General features: G+C 48.1%; 1 protein-coding gene across 2 annotated transcripts in view; it reads left to right on the top strand.

Moving 5' to 3' along the window:
• The window catches only part of LOC146042106 (uncharacterized), a 99,355-nt gene extending 82,325 nt beyond the window's left edge, over positions 1-17,030 (top strand). For both annotated transcript variants that reach the window (XM_083162024.1, XM_083162025.1), the window contains exons 3-12: positions 3,457-3,615; positions 4,832-4,876; positions 5,648-5,689; positions 6,308-6,373; positions 7,016-7,105; positions 8,701-8,751; positions 9,158-9,199; positions 13,193-13,267; positions 15,179-15,221; positions 16,927-17,030. In XM_083162024.1, the coding sequence (XP_083018150.1) occupies positions 3,457-3,615; positions 4,832-4,876; positions 5,648-5,689; positions 6,308-6,373; positions 7,016-7,105; positions 8,701-8,751; positions 9,158-9,199; positions 13,193-13,267; positions 15,179-15,221; positions 16,927-16,981 (668 nt within the window). In that variant the 3' untranslated portion in view covers positions 16,982-17,030. The remainder of the gene's footprint in view (positions 1-3,456; positions 3,616-4,831; positions 4,877-5,647; positions 5,690-6,307; positions 6,374-7,015; positions 7,106-8,700; positions 8,752-9,157; positions 9,200-13,192; positions 13,268-15,178; positions 15,222-16,926) is intronic.
• Positions 17,031-21,031: the final 4,001 nt, after the last annotated feature.

Here is a 21,031-nt window from a genome sequence, read left to right as displayed (position 1 = left end):
AGGCGTACGTTCGCATACCGCATGAACGAGTGGTGTCCGCAAAGCAATAGTACACTTGTGGACACCGCACATTTCTGCCCTTTTTGATCGCGTGCATTCGGAGTGGTTTCCGAATGTACGCCCCCCAACATAAGTGTACTCCCCCGTGTCCGCCCATGTTTCCGCCCCGTTTTGCCCACTTTGAAACTACGCCCATGTGTCATTCCGCATGACGCCCATAATACGCCCCTATTTCCCGAATGATAGCGGTGAACAGTTCTGGACGGTCTTTGTCCGAACTGGTACCGAGTCAAGGCGTGGCACATGCGCGTTGCGTTCTCTACGCATGCGCAGACGCCGTAAAGACGCAATCCGTAAGAACGCGGTAAAGTCCGCATCAATCAGAATAAGGGCCCATGTGAGGTGTGCAGACTTGTGTTTGAGCAGGGTGTTCGGGGGATGTGTATCTTGGCTTCTGAACAGGTTTAAGGTTTGTGTTTTGTGCAGTGTTTTTATTACAACACATGGCTGTGTGACAATTTTAATTGGGTTTGTGGCTGCAGACTGGTGCTGTGTATTTTGTCCTCATTTATTCTTATTATTGTGTTGTGCTTTGGCCGTGGTTTCAGTGCCCTGGGTTTTTATTTTATTTATTTTGTAATTGTTAGCGTTTTTAAATGCCTTTCTGGGGGCTTTGGTTTAGTTTTTTTTTTTTTTAATACACCCCTAAATTGTGGTTTTATGTTAGGGGGGGTCTCCCTGAGCTTCCCTGCCTTGGTTTAACTAGGAGCATTACTGATTACTGATTACTAGGAGCATTACTGATTTCTTATTGGATACCATTAAAATAACTTATTAAATTCCAAATAAATTAATATAGAAGTACAGCATTATGGCACTTGCAATAAATACATTAGAGTACATTTTTTTTTAAATTTATAAGCCATAAAAAACAAAAAAATAACAACTTTAACAAAGATAGTCCTACAGTTCACCTAAAAAAGATGCAGAGGGAAAAATGGAGAACTGCTGTAAAAAGAGAAACCAGCAGGACTCGCAATTTGTGCATTGAATACACTTTTGGAGCGAGACACTAAAATCCCCATTGAACAGAAATGGTGAGAAGTGAAGGTGAACTGAGTTAGCTTCGCAAAATATTTTGGAGAAGCAACAGAGCTGAATACAGGGAAGCCAAAATAGGAGAGAAAAGTTCACCACTCTCCAAAATAACATGCACACTCACCGTTTTTTACGGCGACATAGGAGCATTGAATACATGCCAACCTGCTAGTTGTCTAAAGTTGGTTTCAGTTTAGTGGTTAGCCTATGGGTGAGCTTAGGGGCGTGAGCTTAGGAGAGGGGTATATAGGCAGGTCCTTACAGGAAATGCTTCCTCTTGGAAAAGTTCTTCAGCCCAGCAGCATGCAGTCACAGCCCAGCAGCATGCAGTCACAGCCCAGCAGCATGCAGTCACAGCCCAGCAGCATGCAGTCACAGCCCAGCAGCTTCTCTCAATGCTAAGTGCCTGCCCGTGCAGCTGATATTTATCCCCGTGGCCATGCAGTGCTTTTATCCAGCGTGTCCCATCCCCAGCACTCAGGCCCCCCTCCCTGCCTGTTTTCTGGATACCACCTTCCCTTCCAGGGATAGTGTGCCTCCTCTCCCCCCCACCTCATTACAGCATGTCTCGTCTCCCCCCAAATCCGCACCCTTTCCTAGCCCACAGCATGCTGTCCCCCCCCCCCCTGCTGGATACTACCAGGGCCCGATCCGGGCACCCGGATCCGGCACAGCCACTACTGCCTCGCGTCGGCGCCATCCCCCGCCCCTTCCCTTGTGCCTCCTGCGGGCCCTCTCTTACCGCCCGCCACTTTCCTCCATCCCCCTACTGCGTCCCCGCCGGGCGCCGGCATCCACGTGTGGCTGCGCCCCTGTACAGCCGGTCAGCACTGGGCTATGATGCGATGGGCGGCATTCGCCCGCGCGTCTATGCCCGACCCCGGCACCTCCGGGCGGGCGATCCAACCCCATCCCACTGCACTCCGCACATCTCCCACCCGGTGCCAGGTCAGGGGGGCGCAGCGTTTAACGCCGCCACGCAAGATGGCGGCTCCCGGGTGCACGGTCACCCGCAGGTACCCCGTTCCAGGCCCGCCCCTACCCCCATCTGCCGCCATAAAATAAGGGGCCTCATTCAGCCTGGTTGGGGCCGTGCCGGGCCCGCCGGGTCAGCCATCCAGCACCACCTTTCACACCCAGCAGCAAATTCCCTGCGGTACAGGCCCCTCCCGGGCCTGAGGTCGGGTGTCCCCACCCGTCCTTCCCACAAAGGGGACCGCTTATCTCACCGGTGCCTCCCCCTGCCTCGGCAGGGGTACGAGCACCGGTGACCGCTCCACCACTGGACCGCGGGGTCCAGGGGGTGGCGGACTTTGCGGCCCCCTACCCCGCGCCCTGGCCCCCTGCCGGGCAACCGTGGTGCCAGCCCCCACTCCACGCCAGGCCCCAGCAGGCTTGGCGCGGGATACCTGGGCCGGGGCCCCTGCGGCTCTGGCTCCCGGATTGCTCAGGCTGGTGTCCGCCCAGTCCCAGTGCTTGACAATTTTGCCACACCCCTGGGCCATACCCGGCCCAGGGATACGGGCAGGGGGACTGGTCCTAATCCAGCCCGTCCTCCTGGCGGCCTTACCCCTCCCAGCAGCATACGCTCCCGGTGGCCAGGACACCTATTTTGCCCGTCCAATTTCCCGCGCTTCCCCACTCCCACCCCCCTCCCCTCCCCAGCCCACATGGACATTCAATTCCCACCTGTGACCATGCTATAAAAGGGCAGGGTAGGCCACCGTCGCCCTTGCCACCATTGGGGAAATGGCAACCGACCATCGATGGTGGATGACAGCCGATGGGTGTTACATATCGATGGTCGGCCATTGCCACGTAGACGGAATACAGTGCGGGCTTCACAGGTGCCTGCTCGGAGCTTCCCTCCACAGCCAAGGCAAAGGCCGGTACAAAAAACTATTTTATGCTTGACATCGATGGGGGGAAGCCATCTGGCTCTTCCACATCGTGTCCAAACTAGTTGACATCGGCCATAAACCATCTATGTTTTCCAAACTTCAAAGACCATCCATGTGGGGCCCCACCAGGCCTTGGCAACGCCCAAAATATTGGTGACAGCCCCATCGGCCGGCCTATACCTCTCTCCTGGAAATAGCTCAGATCGAGGGCGCGTTAGCTTAGCATGAGGGGGTAGCGGGGCCGGCGCTTGCATTTTTTAATATTGGTCTGGGTTGGTCCTCATGGCCAGGGGGTTCCTCCCCTCGTTGTCAGTGTATAGTGTTGTTGGCCAGCTGTGCCACGCATACATTACTGTGGCAACACCCCCCCCCTTCATTAGTCGCGCGCATCCCCCGTTTGTGGGAACCTTGTTCGTTACTTTAGCAGGGTTTAACATTTTCTTTTGTTTCCTCCGAGGTGTTACCCAGGATCCGGTGGAGTCTTCTGGATCCCTGCCGTCAGCCCGGTTGGATGCAGTCCTGACGCCCCCCCACCACGTGCTGTCAAGAGAGAAACTGGTTTCCGTGCAGGCTTCACTCACGCATCGGCCAGGGGGAAGCGGAATTCCTCCTCTAGGTATTCAGACAGTGCCAGCTCTTCAAAAAAGGCCCTGGATATTATCCTGGGCTTTTGGTGCTGATCCACTTTTGGCGTCGCCGCCGCAAGCATTGCGGCGGCTGCAATATTTAGTGCTGAAACTGCCTGTGCGGGCAGCTACCCTGCGCAGCGGCCAGAAGGCTTCCTGACTCTTCCGTTCAGGCAATGGGGACGATGGAAGTCCGCTGCAATTAGGATTTAATATAAGGTAGATAAGATTTGCATGTAGTGCGCCTGTGGCGCTGACCCAAAACGCTGTTTACCCGCTGGTTTTGGAACAGCTAGTGTTCCGGAATCAGGGGTGTGAAGGACTTTCTTGCATTTTTACCTCCGTGGGTCCTTATTAATTTCAATTTGGCCCACCTCCCCCTTCCGGGACACACGAGAGGTTTTTATCAAGTTTTCGACTTCACTTGGGTCCATTGTACTAACTTACCTTGCCGTACTAATCAATGCAATGTATATTTCTAACGGTTAGGAACTTTTTCTTTCAGGCTCCCCTTCAATAAGGATAGGGGGTTTTGTTGAGGTATAGTTCAGTTTTAGTTTAGGATAACGGACACTTAGGTAGGTCTTCGCGGGTGGCATGCGGCGGCTCTTAGAGCTCATCTAGTTAATCTCTTAAGAGCCTGGCGGTGGCGGTAGGGCGTCACGGTCCAGCGGTCACTTGTGGCATGAGAGGGCGCTGGGAGGCACTACCCCCGGGAAAGACGGCGGGGTGTCCTGCCTTTGCGGGGGGGCGCTGTGGGCACTTCGTCAGCGGAGTGTCCACACCAGCCAGAGAAGGGGTGGTGAGACTTCCCAGCGTTAGGTTGTGCCTTAGTCGGATGGGGCCGTCTCAGTCGTCCCCATGTTAATATCAGTCAGTTGGGGCGTTTAAGTCGCCGCCATTTTTGATGTGACTAGAGCTGGGCGCCGTGACGCCTTATTGCCAGCCCTTTACGAAGAAGGGTCATGCCACATAATAAATATACTATGCCCTTTAAATCTAATTGCTTTGGTGTCCGTGTCTTTATTGTGTCAGCGTCAGTTATTCTTTAGTTAAGCTAGCATAAAGTGTATGCTAAGGTTCAAGCCAAATAAATGTATAGACGCCTTAGACCAGAAGTCTAGTAACCCAGATGCAGCTCAGATCTGCACAGCGCCCTCTGCAGGCTTCTTTACATAGTATTAAATACTGTATTGAATGTTTCAGCAGGTTCCCTCAGTACCAGCAGCCCTTCTGCCAGCAGCGACCCAGGTGAGACAACATCGTGCACCATGGAGCCAGATGTACTAAGCCTGGAAAAGTGATAAAATGGAGAGTGATAAAGTAGTAGCCAATCAACTCCTAGCTGCCATGTTACAAGTTGTTTGAAAAATGACAGTTGTTGGTTGACTTGTTGGTCATTTAATCACTCTCCATTTTATCACTTTTTTAAATATCAACTTTTGATTGTCATACATTTAATTCTACTATAAGAGATTATAAATTTTAGGGGCCGATCCTATTCATCCTGAATTGTGCGATGTGCCGTTGCCGCAGTGTTTTAATGGCAGCAATGGCACCTGAATCCGTATCCTTCGGGGACTAAAATAAGCCCCACTGTGCACTAAAGCGTTCGCTGCCCCATGTGTAAATTGCAGGCGCCGTAAAGTGCAGCCACTGCGACAATGACTGGCATCCGCTGAACAGGATTGACCCCTGTTAACAAATGAGGATTATAAATAATAGATTGTATCAATTTATGTTGTCACCTGGTGGCCACAAGTGTACTGCAATACCTTGTGATCTAGTAATCTGCTCATGCAGACCCTGTCCCAGATAAATGAAAGACAGAGAGGCACCACCCTCCTGAACACATCGATAAGGACATCCGCATTCTACAGAGGTGGTTAGACAGCACCAGTGTACACTTAGGGACGCTTCACTCAAATATTTCAGTTTAGGCTCAGTTATACGCGGGTTAAGGAAACATTATTACACCATGGGGGTTAAACCCTACTTAATTTGTTTTCTTTTTCTCCTAAGCCTCCTCAAGCCCTTCCAGCTTCTCTGCCACCAGCGGACCAGGTAAGACCATCTCTCTCTCTCTCTCTCTCTCTCTCTCTCTCTCTCTATCTCTCTGTCTCTCTGTCTCTCTGTCTCTCTGTCTCTCTGTCTCTCTGTCTGTCTGTCTGTCTCTGTATGTCTGTCTGTCTCTCTCTGTCTATCTATCTATCTGTCTGTCTGTCTGTCTATCTTTCTATCTATCTATCTATCTATCTCAGGGTTGCCGACTTTCTTATTCTCCTCTCCGGGAGAAGCCTGGAGAGGAGAGTTTCAGTAGCCGCTCAGGGGGCGGGGCTTAAGCGTGACATCACTAAGCCCCGTTAAGGGGGTGGGGCTAAAATTACGCGATTGTGTAGTTTTAGCTCCGCCCCCTCCTCTGAGACCCGAGGATTACGGCATTTTAATCCCGCGATCCGGGGGTCAGCGGGGGTCCCCCCTGAATCCGGGAGGGTTGCCCACCCTTCCGGGGGGCCGGGAGGGGGACCCGATTTTCGGGAGACTCCCGGAAATTCCGGGAGGGTCGGCAACCCTGATCTATCTATCTATCTATCTATCTATCTATCTATCTATCTATCTATCTATCTATCGTTAGACCTAACCCCAGTGTAGCCCATACTGAATAGATAGCATGTCTTCCAGGTTCCATCACTATACCACAGACCGTTGCCCAGAATACGTCATCATCAGCAGACACAGACACAGAGGGTGAGTGGTTCCCATAAATCCCATATACTGACCAATCGCAGAACACCGCTCTCAATGCCTCTGTTACTGAAGGACAGTATCTGCCCTATACTCTGATTGGCTGCTTCTAATATGACTACAATATGGAACCAACAGAAGCTAAATTCTTGGATAATAAGAGAAAGAGCGCCCCCTGTATTCAGGGAGGGTACTGCTGCATTATGCACCAATCACAGACTTTTATACTGTAGCTACTAATTTATGTGCCTCAATCTTGTCGTCATCCTCGTTTTAACCAACAGGTGTCTAGAGTACAATGTTCTTTGCATCAAACAGACAGTTCTGTGTCCATATTCCTCATTGGGATTGACCTATACACATTTACTATGATGCAGCCAGTGATGTCATGACTGAACAGTGATGTCACTAATTTGTAGTAGATTTATTGGCTGCATCCCCGATGATCACACATCTTCTGGGCAATATTTTCAGAAGCTGGGGCACTTGTACCAAACACACCTGCTGTGGGGGTAACAGCGCCTGCGGTAGGGGCAGCATGTGCCCCCCTGAACCCATTGTAGATACTCCACTGGGTATAGTACATTGTAAGCATGTCATCATGCCGGTAGTGCACTGTGTAATGTGCATGCTTGTCTCTCCCAGATTACACTACCCGCGCTACGTCACAAGATGGCGCCACGCAATGGACTGTTCCGGGCACAACCGAATCTCCTCCTACGGCCACAACAACGGGTGAGAATGGACGCTGCATTTACTTGTGCTCAGTGGTGCAAGTAGATTTTTTTTCTTGGTGGTACTGATAGCCTCCACCAAAAATGGGGGTGGCTATGTGTCATGAGGGGGCGTGGTCACACAAAGCTAGAGGAGGGACTAAATGACAATAGAGGCGTGGACACAGGAGACAGGGAATGAGAAACAGGGAATGACTGGGGGTGGGTTGGCTCTTGCTTGGGGGAGAGCCAGGCAGCTTGTGCTTACAATAGTGGAGCCTGCTCTTCATGCTGTCGTAGCTGCTGATGCCTGTCAGTGTGACAGGCTAAATCAGCAGTAGCCGATAGCTGCATTAAGCACCAATCATAACGCTGGGTGGGCGGGCTGCGGATGCATTATATTTAGACTTAAAATGAAAATAGAAATGACAGTGGATCAGGGGTAAGTGGTACTGCGTACCTGCAACATATTTCTTACAGGTACTCCGTACCACGCCGTACCCCCTTACTTGCAACACTGCTTGTCCTGCTCGGGTAACAGAAATGTAATTAAGGTCCCATGAGCCACCCAAATACCACCGATGGTGGGGATTATTAGACAGACAGTGTCCAGATAGACAAACAGTAGGTTGACAATGACAAGTCGAGCGTCGACCTTACGACAGTGCCGCACTATTGCATGTAGACCTCTCGATGTTGACCTGTACATTGTAGACCTATCAACCAGGTCTTGAAACTAAGTACCAGCCAATCAGCTCCTGACTGACTGTCACATTGCAAGCACAGCTTGATACATGGTCACCAGGAGCTGATTATTCCGTACTTTACCTCTTACCACTTTATCTCTATCCAAACATTGCCCATTGTGACATGGGACAGTTTAGAGCAGTGTTTCTCAACCTCGGTCTTCAGGACCCCCCCCCCCCCCCCCCCCCCCCCCGACAGTGCAGGTGTCCACACAGAATCACAGGTGAAATAAATAATTAGCTCCCATCTTGTAAAATGTGTCAGTGAATAATGAGTGCACTTGTGCACCTGCCGGGTGACCTGGACAACGTGCACTGTTGGGGGGTCCTGTGGACCGAGGTTGAGAACCACTGGTTTAGAGGAATGATTGAGATATTTTTTTCCCAGTGAAACAGCACCCCTAGTGGTAGACGAAAGGAATGCTTAGGAAATATCTTCATTAGAGACGAGTTTGAATTTAACTTATTCTGACAAATCTACGTTGCCAGGGTCAGAGTGCCAGGGTCAGAGTGCCAGGGTCAGAGTGCCAGGGCTGCTCTTGGTGATATGCTCTGGTGTGTCTGTGACCGGCAAGCTGCGGGGCATGCTGGGAAGAATCCGTGTCGGATCCCTCATACAGCACTGCGGAAATATAGCCTTAGGCTTCTAGGGATACGGTCATTAGGTAAACAAGCATTGGGTCGACACCATTAGGTTGACAAGCAGAAAGGTCGACATGGGTCTCGGTCGACACAAGCATTAAGTCAACATCTCTAGTGCCCTTCTCTAAATTAGGGGTCTATTTTATGGGAATAACAGACGCATATGCAGAAGTGAAGTACATATATGCTGTAGAACCGCCTCTATCATTTGGCAAATTTGTTATTTAAGGTCCTTCGAAAAGTGTGACCACAAGATCCGTTGTCCACAAAAACACCAAAGGTGAGACACAGATTACGTCTGGGGTACAAATTGGGTTAATATGGTAAAAAAAAAAAAAAGAGCGGGACCTCTCCCTGTACATTGTTACATCTGCCCCACCTGCAGTGCAGCTTGGTGCTGCGCAGTAGATTGATGCTGCAGATGGACTTTTCTGCTGTGCACCAAAAACAGCATTCTGCGTTCTAATTGACATTCTCTCGTGACACAGTGCCCTCTTGTGGCTGAAGAGTAGAATGCGTGCTAAGCCTTTTAAAACTAAGCGTTTGGTTTATCAGCAAAAACAAAGCTTAATTATTATCATTCACTTCATTATCATTCAATATAATAGCTCTACGTATGGATGACTGCCGATTACAGAGTTTGTAGTATCAGCGTAGTGTATATGTTCTGTTGCTTTATATTACAGACAAGGCTAAAGGCGGACAACACGACAAGATATTCTACTATGGTGAGTAAGACTTCTTCAAATATGACCCAGATTGAGATCAGAATACATTGACCAAGAAAGGAGGACAATATAATCAGGACTTACAGTAGCAAAGCTTTGAGATCACATCATGTCTTTATGTCACTGTTTACGCCGGTCTTCTTTCTCCCATTGAGGACCAGATGTATCAAGCTTCAAAAAGTGATAAAGTGGAGAGTGATAAACAACCAACCATTTGGCCCCAAACTGTCATTTTCAAATGCACCCTGTAGCGTGACAGTTGGGAGCAAATTGTCGGGCTGTTTATCACTCTACATGGGGTTAGGTTTAGGCGGTGGGGTGTGGGGGTAAGGCCATACTTGCCTACCCTCCCGCATTTAGCGGGAGTCTCCCGTTTTTACAATCATTCTCCCGCCCCCCGCAAATCCCTGGGGTTCTCCCGCTTTTTTGTCCCCTTTCCAATAAAAACGTAATGCGCATGCGCGAACGCGTCATTGTAGGGGCGGGGCCTAAATGCGCGACGCCGTGACGTAATTAGGAAGGCCACCGCGGGGCTGTGTGGGTAGCGCTGGCCTGAGCGTGCAGAAGCGGCACTGGCAGCGGCAGTGGACTGAGGCATTGGCAGACAGTGAGTCGGGCAGCGGGAGCCGGGAGCACACAAGAGTGTCAGACTCGTCTCAGCTGTGTAAGGAGCAGCAGCCGCAGCAGCCAGTAAGTAAAAGCTTAAAGTTAACTGACTGTTTCTGACTGTAAGCTGCATTCCTCTCCCCCACTCACTAAGCCTGCTTCTTATCGATCACCTCTCCCCCCACCACTGGTCCCCGACTGGCTTCCGTCCCAAGACATGCTCCACTACTCCTGTCGTCATGCCCCATTAATTTTCTAGCTGCCTGCCTTCCTACAAGGGGCACTTAAAAGATATATATATATATATATATATATATATATATATATATATATATATATATATATATATATATATATATATATATATATATATATATATGTGTGTGTGTATATATATATATATATATTATGTATAAGTGTGTATATATATATATATGTATATATATATATATATGTATACGTGTGTGTGTGTATGTATATGTGTATATGTATATATATATATATATATATATATATATATATATATATATATATATATATATATATATATATATATATATATATATATATATATATATATATGCGGTGTAAGTGTATGTAGGTTGCAGTGTGTGCCACTGACAAGCTTTCATACAGCTTGTCACCTGTTTGTCATGTTCCCATGACTACTGTTATGTGAAATAATAATGAACATGGGATAGCTTACTATAGTCATTCTGTCATTTCTGCTTTTTGGGCGGGCACGGTCTAAGCCACTATATCGCTAAACTTCTCAAATCAGTAGGGCAGCTGTTGGCAAGAACATGTGGTTGACTACCGGAGCCGTCTATTTTGGTATGTTTAATAAGCATCACGGTGTGTGGCATGTGTAAAATGGGCATCACGGTGTGTGGCATATGTATAATGGGCATCACGGTGTGTGGCATATGTATAATGGGCATCACGGTGTGCGGCATATGTAAAATGGGCATCAGGGTGTGTGACATATGTATAATGGGCATCACGGTGTGTGGCATATGTATAATGGGCAGCAGGGTGTGTGACATATGTATAATGGGCTTCACGGTCTGTGGCATATGTATAATGGGCATCACGGTGTGTGGCATATGTATAATGAGCATCACGGTGTGCGGCATATTTATAATGGGCATCACGGTGTGTGGCATATGTATAATGAGCATCACGGTGTGCGGCATATTTAGAATGGGCATCACGGTGTGCGGCATATATGCATAACGGCCATCACGGTGTGTGGCATATATATATAATGGGCATCATGGTGTGGCATATGTATAATGGGTATCACGGTGTGTGGCATATGTATAATGGGTATCACGGTGTGTGGCATATGTAAAATAGAGCATCACGGTGTGTGGCATATGTATAATGGGCATCAAGGTGTGTGGCATATGTATAATGGGCATCACGGTCTGTGGCATATATATAAATGGGCATCACGGTGTTCTGCATATGTATAATGGGCATCATGGTGTGCGGCATACGTGTATTGGGCATCACAGTGTTTGGCATATGAATAATGGCCATCACGGTGTGGGACATATGTGTAATGGGCATCACGGTGTGTGGCATATGTATAATGGAGCATCACGGTGTGTGGCATATTTATAATGGGCATCACAGTGTTTGGCATATGTATAATGGCCATCACGGTGTGTGGCATATGTATAATGGGCATTGGTGTGTGACATATATATAATGGGCATCAGGGTGTGTGACATATGTATAATGGGCATCACCGGTGTGTGACATATGTATAATGGGCATCAGGGTGTGTGACATATGTATAATGGGCATCACGGTGTGTGGCATATGTATAATGGCCATCACGGTGTGTGGCATATGTATAATGGGCATCAGGGTGTGTGATATATGTATAATGGGATTCACGGTCTGTGGCATATGTATAATGGGAATCTCTGTGTGTGGCATATGTATAATGGGAATCTCTGTGTGTGGCATATGTATAATGGGCATCACGGTGTGGGGCATATGTATAATGGCCATCACTGTGTGTGGCATATGTATAATGGCCATCACGGTGTGTGGTATATGTATATTGGGCATCACAGTATGCGGCATATGTATAATGAGCATCACGGTGTGCGGCATATTTATAATGGGCATCACGGTGTGTGGCGTATGTATAATGGGCATCACGGTGTGTGGCATATGTATAATGGCCATCACGGTGTGTGGCATATGTATAATGGCCATCACGGTGTGTGGCATATGTATAATGGGCATCAGGGTGTGTGGCATATGTATAATGGGATTCACGGTCTGTGGCATATGTATAATGAGCATCACGGTGTGTGGCATATTTATAATGGGCATCACGGTGTGCGGCATATGTATAATGAGCATCATGGTGTGCGGCATATTTATAATGGGCATTGGTGTGTGGCATATGTATAATGGCCATCACGGTGTGTGGCATATATGTATAATGGAGCATCACGGTGTGTGGCATATGTATAATGAGCATATGCCACATACCATGATGCCCAATATACAGTACATATGTGGCTGTCTGTGTCCCTGCTGTCACTCTCTCTGTGTTCCCACTGTCTCTCTGATGTCACTCTCCCTGTCCCTTTGTCCTTGAATTTTGTCTCATACTGTGTGGTACAATGTGTAAGGGCACTAGTACTAGATAGAATAAGGAGTCCGACTAGTGTGGTGTATAAGTGGTATGTGGTGTGGTACACTTCACATAAAGACACGCCCCTTTTCCCATGGCCACACCCCCTTTTGCAGAGCGCGCGCGCCTTCGGCGCGCGCAGAACTAAGTCCTCTGGTTTGTTCCATACTCCGACTTTATCCTCAGCCCGTCATCAGGAGGCCCGAAACGGCGTTGACCCAATAAATGTTAACTTGATCACAAGCCCTGGAGTGACGCTTTCTACAGCAATCTACATTGGCTCACCTGAACACATCTACACTGAAGCAGACACCCAGGCAAGCATATTGACCCCGACAGCAGAAACAGAGTGCCGGTCCACTGATCTCTATATATGTATGTATATAATGATGCGCGACGCTGCTCTCAGTGCATTTTGCGATCATCTAAATCTCCCTCATTTTGCTTTTCAAAAGTAGGCAAGTATGGGTAAGGCACCAGTAGAGATGGTTAGGGTCTGTTTCAGGGGGGGGGGGGAGGTTAGACTGCTGGAAGGGAGGGATAAGGTTGTGGGTTGGGGCAGGAAGAGGGTAAGTATACTTACTTGCCCCCTGTCGAGATTCCCACCACGGTCATCTTTATGTATCCCGAAGACAATGCAGGGAAATGGTTGTACAAAGAAGGTAAAAATTGTTTTAACAGCAAAAGACTAATAACAATTTAATGATTTTTATTATTATTTGCAGGTTATTCAAGATATAGCATAGAAGGTTTGATCTGTACTGTGATACTGTGCATCATTGGGCTCCTGGTGCTGGCTTGTAAGTGTAAATAATGATGCAAAATAGCCGGTTTATTGAAGGGGGGGGGGGGCAGATTGTTTGGCCCTCACCAACCGGTAAAAGCCCTCTATATCACAGATCCCTGATTCCCAACCACGTCCTCAGGGCACACTAACAGTGCAGGTTTTAGTGATATCCAGACTTCAGCACAGATGGTTTAATCAGAATCACTAAGGTACTAATTAAGTCACCTGTGCTCAAGCCTGGATATCTACAAACCCGGCACTAGTGTGCCTTGAGGACCGTGGTTGGGAATGCCTGCCTTAGGGAGAAACAGCTTTTTATGCATTACACATATATATGCATCGGACACACTGTACACCTTCTGCAGAAACACCAGCTAGATGGATCTTAAGATGGGTGTGGTGTATGGTCCAGACAGTCGGGATCCCGACAGTCAATAGCCCGACGTTGGGATCCCGACTGGCCGGACTCAGACAGCGGGGCGAGCGCAACAAAGCCTCCTGCGGGATCGCTGCGCTCGCCACCTATTCTGTTCTCCCTCGTGGGGGTCGTTGACCCCCACGAGGGAGAATAGCCCGTGGCCGTCGGGACCCCGAGTGTCAGGGTTTTGGCTGTTGGGATCCCGATGTCGGGGTAATAACTGTCGGGATCCCGACTCTCGGGAAACTGTCCGGCACCCCTTAAGATTGCCTACAATTCAAAATCCACACTTCATACTACAATTCCATTGACATAATTTTTATTTTTATGCATTTAGGGGAAAATCATGTCAAACGCTAAAGCAGGAGTGGGAGTTTTTAGTAATAGTGATTGGTCCTATCCGCTACAATAAAAAGAAAAGATCAGAAAGAAGGCTGGTGTTTCCAACGGTGTTAGAAACAATTATTTAAATAGCCAATTCATTTTAATGGGATTGACTGCCATTGAAATGCATAGTCCATTGAAATAGCAGTGTCCTAATTTTATTTAACTAAGCTGTACCAGAAACATTACATCTACAATCTGATCAGTTTCTGCACCAGCTTTCATCAATATCTCCTTATGGATATAATTCCAAGGGACAGGTTACACATGGAATTGGGAGTTTATTTACTCCCTGCCAATAGGTGAATTTGAAATTTTGGGGTTCACTGACTAAAATAGAATATCCAGCAGGATCAAAATCTGCACTGGATAAGAACAACCAATCAGCATGTAGCTGTTATCTGATTGGTGCAAGTTTGATAATAAGAGTCAAGTGGATACCCTGGGTATTGGGGGAGCACAAAATCCAAAACCTTGCACCTAATTGAATATCTCAAATAATGTCCATGTTAACATTCTGGCGTCTACATTTTTTAATGTTGACATTACATAGCACATTCTCCTCAAGTGTATATACACGGCCAAAGTAACAACTCGTAACAACCAATCAGAGTATTCTGTACATTTCCTTACTTGCACCAGAATGATCGAAGCTAACTAGAGATTGGATGCATTGGGTTAGTGCACAATTGTGGGTCAATCCAATTGAGTGTGAGGTTCTCATTGCGGCAGCAGACACACACTTTCCCGCGTCCCGTACTTGCACAGACGTGCCCGCTACCCCATAGGATTGCAAGTCATTTTGAGGGAATTGGGCAGAAATCAGCCCATGATGGGTACAAGTTTTAATTCCGCTGCTGGTATTGAAATTCAGCGGCAATTGAATGTCACATCACAAGCGACTAGCCTCATGTGACATAGGGACTTATACAGTAGGTGCCACAATTGGTTGCACCATCGGCAAAGAGGAGGGGGGTCAGGCCATAGGAAGCTTCTCACAAGCCTCGTCCTCTCTTAAAACGGCCTTAAGTAGCAGATAAATCCCTGAACGCCATAACCAGCGACATTGAGTACAGCTACGTAATTGTCTTGGCTATAATGGGAACTGGTCTTTCTCTACAGGTAAGAAATGCTGTGGACTCTCCTGTTGTCGCCGCCTAAGACGGTAAGTTGTGCATTTATTACTCGCTGTATAACAAGGATGATGTAGTCAAATATCCCCGTTGGATAAAGCGGTGTCCGGATTCCTGAAAGAAAATGTCTAGGTTGACAACCTATTGTCGACATACATATTTTTCGACACAAGGTATGGTTGATGCATGAAAAGGTCAACATGATTTTTTTTAGGGAATTTTATCAATGTTTTACTGTTCCATCCATGTGGTCTCCGATTGGAAACGGTAAAGTGTGCTGAGCGCAGTGGAAGCAGAGCAATTGGACGAGGTGCACTAATCGGGGGTCCACGCCGCCATGTCGGCCTTTTCATGCATCAAACTTTATCCAGTGTCAACCATTTGGGCAGTGGCGTAACTATAAATTTTGCTCCCCCTGCAAAAAGTTTGTGGCGTCCCTGGGCTCCTCTCCAGCGTGTTTCCCCAGCGGAGAAGCTGAAACAGAAGAGAGGCAGAGAGACCAGCAGACACTTCTGCTTCCCCTGGCTCAGACGCGTTCCAGGCCGCCCCAGCACGCCCATCCCTTACACAGTAGCCAATAGCCAGCTCTGTGTACAGTCAATTGAATCAGTGGTGGATTTGTCGTCACTATCATGGCTGACTCCCCTATGGGACTCAGCCAGCAGGCAGTTGCTGGCAGCAGCATGTCAGTGCGTCGAGCGGGTGCTGGCGCCCACACAGACCTCGCTACCCCTTGCTCCCCCAAGCGGCTGCTGGGGCTGCCTTACAGTAGTTACGCCACTGCATTTGGGGTTAAACTAGACTTTGTCGGACCTGCTACACCACATTCTGATAAAGCAATTGTCTTGGCAGTTATCCTATGAGTCTATTCTGGTGGTGGTGGTGTGTGTGTGTGTGTGTATGGGGGGGGGGGTGGTGGTGGGGTGTATTAGGATGTAGAGGGTGGCAGACTGATTATGTGGGTGTGTTAGGGCTTAGAAATTGGCAGGCAGAAGAGATAGACTTTTGTCAAATTTTTTTCCAGGGCCGATTTAGAGTCCCAATCCACCCATGGGTTTGAGTTTGGACTCACCCCTCTTAATAATAATATAAATGTTATTTATATAGCACTCTTCTTCCAATAGGACTCAAGGCGTTTAATAGATGGAATGAATGTAATACAGTACAGGAACAATGAAGTACAGAAAAGCTATTCATGAACAATGCTTAGGGAAATTAAGGAAATGCTTGAGTAAACAGGAAAGTCTTGAGTCTGTTTTGAAGGATTGTAAAGTGGGGGCCTCTACACATTATGTGCCCCACTTGCAGTGTAGTTTGTAAGGTGCCTAGATACAGGATTTTTTTTGCTTTAATCCCCATTCAGAAACATCCACAACGAGTCCATTCATTCCCATGAGTTTTGAGACACATGTTTCCAGCGCAAATGTGTGAATGAGCCCTAAATGCGACATCAGGTTCTCCTGGTATTATTAAGCTATTAGAAGTAATGGGCAGGACCCTACCTAAACCTGGAAGTCCTGTCACTTTAGCAAACACCGTATGTATGAGTACACATGCCTCACCATCATCCAGCCCCCCCCCCCCCCCCCCCCTGCTGTCAATCAGACTGAGGTTGCATTTCCAGAATGCACATATGCGCTCCAGCCATTTTCGCACAAAAGCAGGGGCTGCTGAATAAGGCCCACAGGTTGGTGAATATATTCAGGCTAAACTCTCATTTTTTTCTGTGTATTCCAGGAAATATAATATGGTTACAAAGAGCTTACACACAGCTGAAGAATCTCCTGCGTAAGAATAACCAGATGTAATTTTCTACAGTTTTATAATAAATTAACTTTTTTATCTGGAAAACTTAATATGACTTATTGTGTTATCCTATTACGCCACCAGCTGGTGAAAACATAAATCCTTTTACCGTGGGTTCTTACGTGTGTGTGTGCGCATATGTGTGTGGCGGCCATTTTTCTGGTGATTCACTGCTACCTTCATCGCAGGGTAAGTATACTTCAATAGAACTTCCATCTTCGTAAAAATAGCCCGCCACCTATGCTCAGGGCTGTCAAGACATTTTGCAGGTCCTGATAGATGTTATAACAGAAAGTGAAAGCAATTTTTGCAGGGACACTGATCTGTTTCAAACATGCTGGATATGGAGGGAGGGAGCTGTGAAGACAGAGATTGGAGGTAGGAGAAGATGGGGTTGGGTGGAGAGTGTGTAAAAACGGTCACTGATCAAAGTGAAAGTAAAAACTGTCACAGCTCAAAATGAAAGTACATTGCAGAAGCCGTCATTCTGATGGGATTTTAACTGGTTTGTATATAAAGCACATTCACAGCTGCAATGCATTAATGTACACCAGGGAGTATGGATCTCTGAGGTTCTGGTCGCTTGTTTTCACCTCAGGACCACACAGACAGAACAATAGTGAATCACATCTTTTTTAGTACAATGCAATGAAGATGAATTATAATTAATGCACTTTAATTTCACTTTACAATAAAATAAACACATTCTTTGAAGCTTCACTTCCTCCCCTAAACTAGTAACTACAGTATCTATAATACTGACAATGGATTGTGCATTAGTTATAGCGGTAGAATTGTGTTTGCTTCTGATATAACAGAAATAAGCCCAAGGATTCTATTCATACCGGTTCCCACATACGTATTGGTAGCAGTGCGCGAGACCTGGCTGGCATGGGGCTTCAGCAAAAAAAACTGTTCTCAAGCCGAACATTGGATGAGCGACAGGGAGTGGGCATGTGGAGGTGGTGCACGGAAAACGAGGGGTGGATCGATAGAAACGCTGGGTGTCAGTGGGAACGCAGGCATGCTTAATCCTGCCTAGGGGACAGAGAATGACATCATCTGCTAGGGGAGGGAGAATGACATCATCTGCTAGGGGAGGGAGAATGACATCATCTGCTAGGGACAGAGAATTACATCATCTGCTAGGGGAGGGAGAATGACAAAATCATCTGCTAGGGGAGGGAGAATGACGTTGTCATCTGCTAGGGGAGGGAGAATGACACCATCTGCTAGGGGAGGGAGAATGAAGTCATCTGCTAGGGGACGGAGAATTACATCATCTGCTAGGGGAGGGAGAATGAAGTCATCTGCTAGGGGACGGAGAATTACATCATCTGCCAGGGGAGGGAGAATGACATCATCTGCTAGGGGAGGGAGAATGAAGTCATCTGCTAGGGGACGGAGAATTACATCATCTGCTAGGGGACGGAGAATTACATCATCTGCTAGGGGAGGGAGAATGAAGTCATATGCTAGGGGACGGAGATTTACATCATCTGCTAGGGGACGAAGAATGACATCATCTGCTAGGGGAGGGAGAATGAAGTCATATGCTAGGGAGGGAGAATGACGTCATCTGCTAGGGGAGGGAGAATGACGTCATCTGCTAGGGGACGGAGAATTACATCATCTGCTAGGGATTGGAGAATGATGTCATCTGCTAGGGGAGGGAGAATGACATCATCTGCTAGGGGACGGAGAATGACATCATCTGCTAGGGGACGGAGAATGACATCATCTGCTAGCGGACGGAGAATGACGTCATCTGCTAGCGGACGGAGAATGACGTCATCTGCTCGCGGACGGAGAATGACGTCATCTGCTAGGGGAGGGAGAATGACGTCATCTGCTAGGGGAGGGAGAATGACATCATCTGCTAGGGGATGGAGAATGACATCATCTGCTAGGGGATGGAGAATGACATCATCTGCTAGGTGAGGGAGAATGACATCATCTGCTAGGGGAGGGAGAATGACATCATCTGCTAGGGGAGGGAGAATGACATCATCTGCTAGGGGAGGGAGAATGACAACATCATCTGCTAGGGGAGGGAGAATGACGACATCATCTGCTAGGGGAGGGAGAATGACGACATCATCTGCTAGGGGAGGGAGAATGACATAATCTGCTAGGGGACGGAGAATTACATCATCTGCTAGGGGATGGAGAATGATGTCATCTGCTAGGGGAGGGAGAATGAGGTCATCTGCTAGGGGACGGAGAATGACATCATCTGCTAGCGGACGGAGAATGACGTCATCTGCTAGCGGACGGAGAATGACGTCATCTGCTAGGGGGAGGGAGAATGACGTCATCTGCTAGGGGAGGGAGAATGACGTCATCTGCTAGGGGAGGGAGAATGACATCATCTGCTAGGGGATGGAGAATGACATCATCTGCTAGGGGATGGAGAATGACATCATCTGCTAGGGGAGGGAGAATGACGACATCATCTGCTAGGGGAGGGAGAATGACAACATCATCTGCTAGGGGAGGGAGAATGACGACATCATCTGCTAGGGGAGGGAGAATGACGACATCATCTGCTAGGGGAGGGAGAATGACGACATCATCTGCTAGGGGAGGGAGAATGACGACATCATCTGCTAGGGGAGGGAGAATGACGACATCATCTGCTAGGGGAGGGAGAATGACAACAACATCTGCTAGGGGAGGGAGAATGACGACATCATCTGCTAGGGGAGGGAGAATGACGACATCATCTGCTAGGGGAGGGAGAATGACGACATCATCTGCTAGGGGAGGGAGAATGACGACATCATCTGCTAGGGGAGGGAGAATGACGACATCATCTGCTAGGGGAGGGAGAATGACGACATCATCTGCTAGGGGAGGGAGAATGACATCATCTGCTAGGGGAGGGAGAATTACATCATCTGCTAGGGGAGGGAGAATGACGACATCATCTGCTAGGGGAGGGAGAATGACATCATCTGCTAGGGGAGGGAGAATGACGTCATCTGATAGGGGAGGGAGAATGACGTCATCTGCTAGGGGAGGGAGAATTACATCATCTGCTAGGGGAGGGAGAATGACGACATCATCTGATATGGGAGGGAGAATGACATCATCTGCTAGGGGAGGGAGAATGACATCATCTGATAGGGGAGGGAGAATGACGACATCATCTGCTAGGGGAGGGAGAATGACGACATCATCTGCTAGGGGAGGGAGAATGACGACATCATCTGCTAGGGGAGGGAGAATGACGACATCATCTGCTAGGGGAGGGAGAATGACGACATCATCTGCTAGGGGAGGGAGAATGACATAATCTGCTAGGGGAGGGAGAATGACATAATCTGCTAGGGAAGGGAGAATGACGTCATCTGCTAGGGGACGGAGAATGACATCATCTGCTAGCGGACGGAGAATGACGTCATCTGCTAGCTGACGGAGAATGACGTCATCTGCTAGGGGGCGGGAGAATGACGTCATCTGCTAGGGGAGGGAGAATGACATCATCTGATATGGGAGGGAGAATGACATCATCTGCTAGGGGAGGGAGAATGACATCATCTGATAGGGGAGGGAGAATGACATCATCTGCTAGGGGAGGGAGAATGACGACATCATCTGCTAGGGGAGGGAGAATGACGACATCATCTGCTAGGGGAGGGAGAATGACGACATCATCTGCTAGGGGAGGGAGAATGACAACATCATCTGCTAGGGGAGGGAGAATGACGACATCATCTGCTAGGGGAGGGAGAATGACGACATCATCTGCTAGGGGAGGGAGAATGACGACATCATCTGCTAGGGGAGGGAGAATGACATCATCTGCTAGGGGAGGGAGAATTACATCATCTGCTAGGGGAGGGAGAATGACGACATCATCTGCTAGGGGAGGGAGAATGACATCATCTGCTAGGGGAGGGAGAATGACGTCATCTGATAGGGGAGGGAGAATGACATCATCTGCTAGGGGAGGGAGAATTACATCATCTGCTAGGGGAGGGAGAATGACGACATCATCTGATATGGGAGGGAGAATGACATCATCTGCTAG

This window comes from Crinia signifera, chromosome 19, assembly GCF_055691185.1.
Source record: "Crinia signifera chromosome 19, ASM5569118v1, whole genome shotgun sequence".
NCBI classification, from domain to species: domain Eukaryota; kingdom Metazoa; phylum Chordata; class Amphibia; order Anura; family Myobatrachidae; genus Crinia; species Crinia signifera.
Note: the sequence above shows the minus strand (reverse complement) of the source record. Positions and strands in the feature narration are given on the sequence as shown.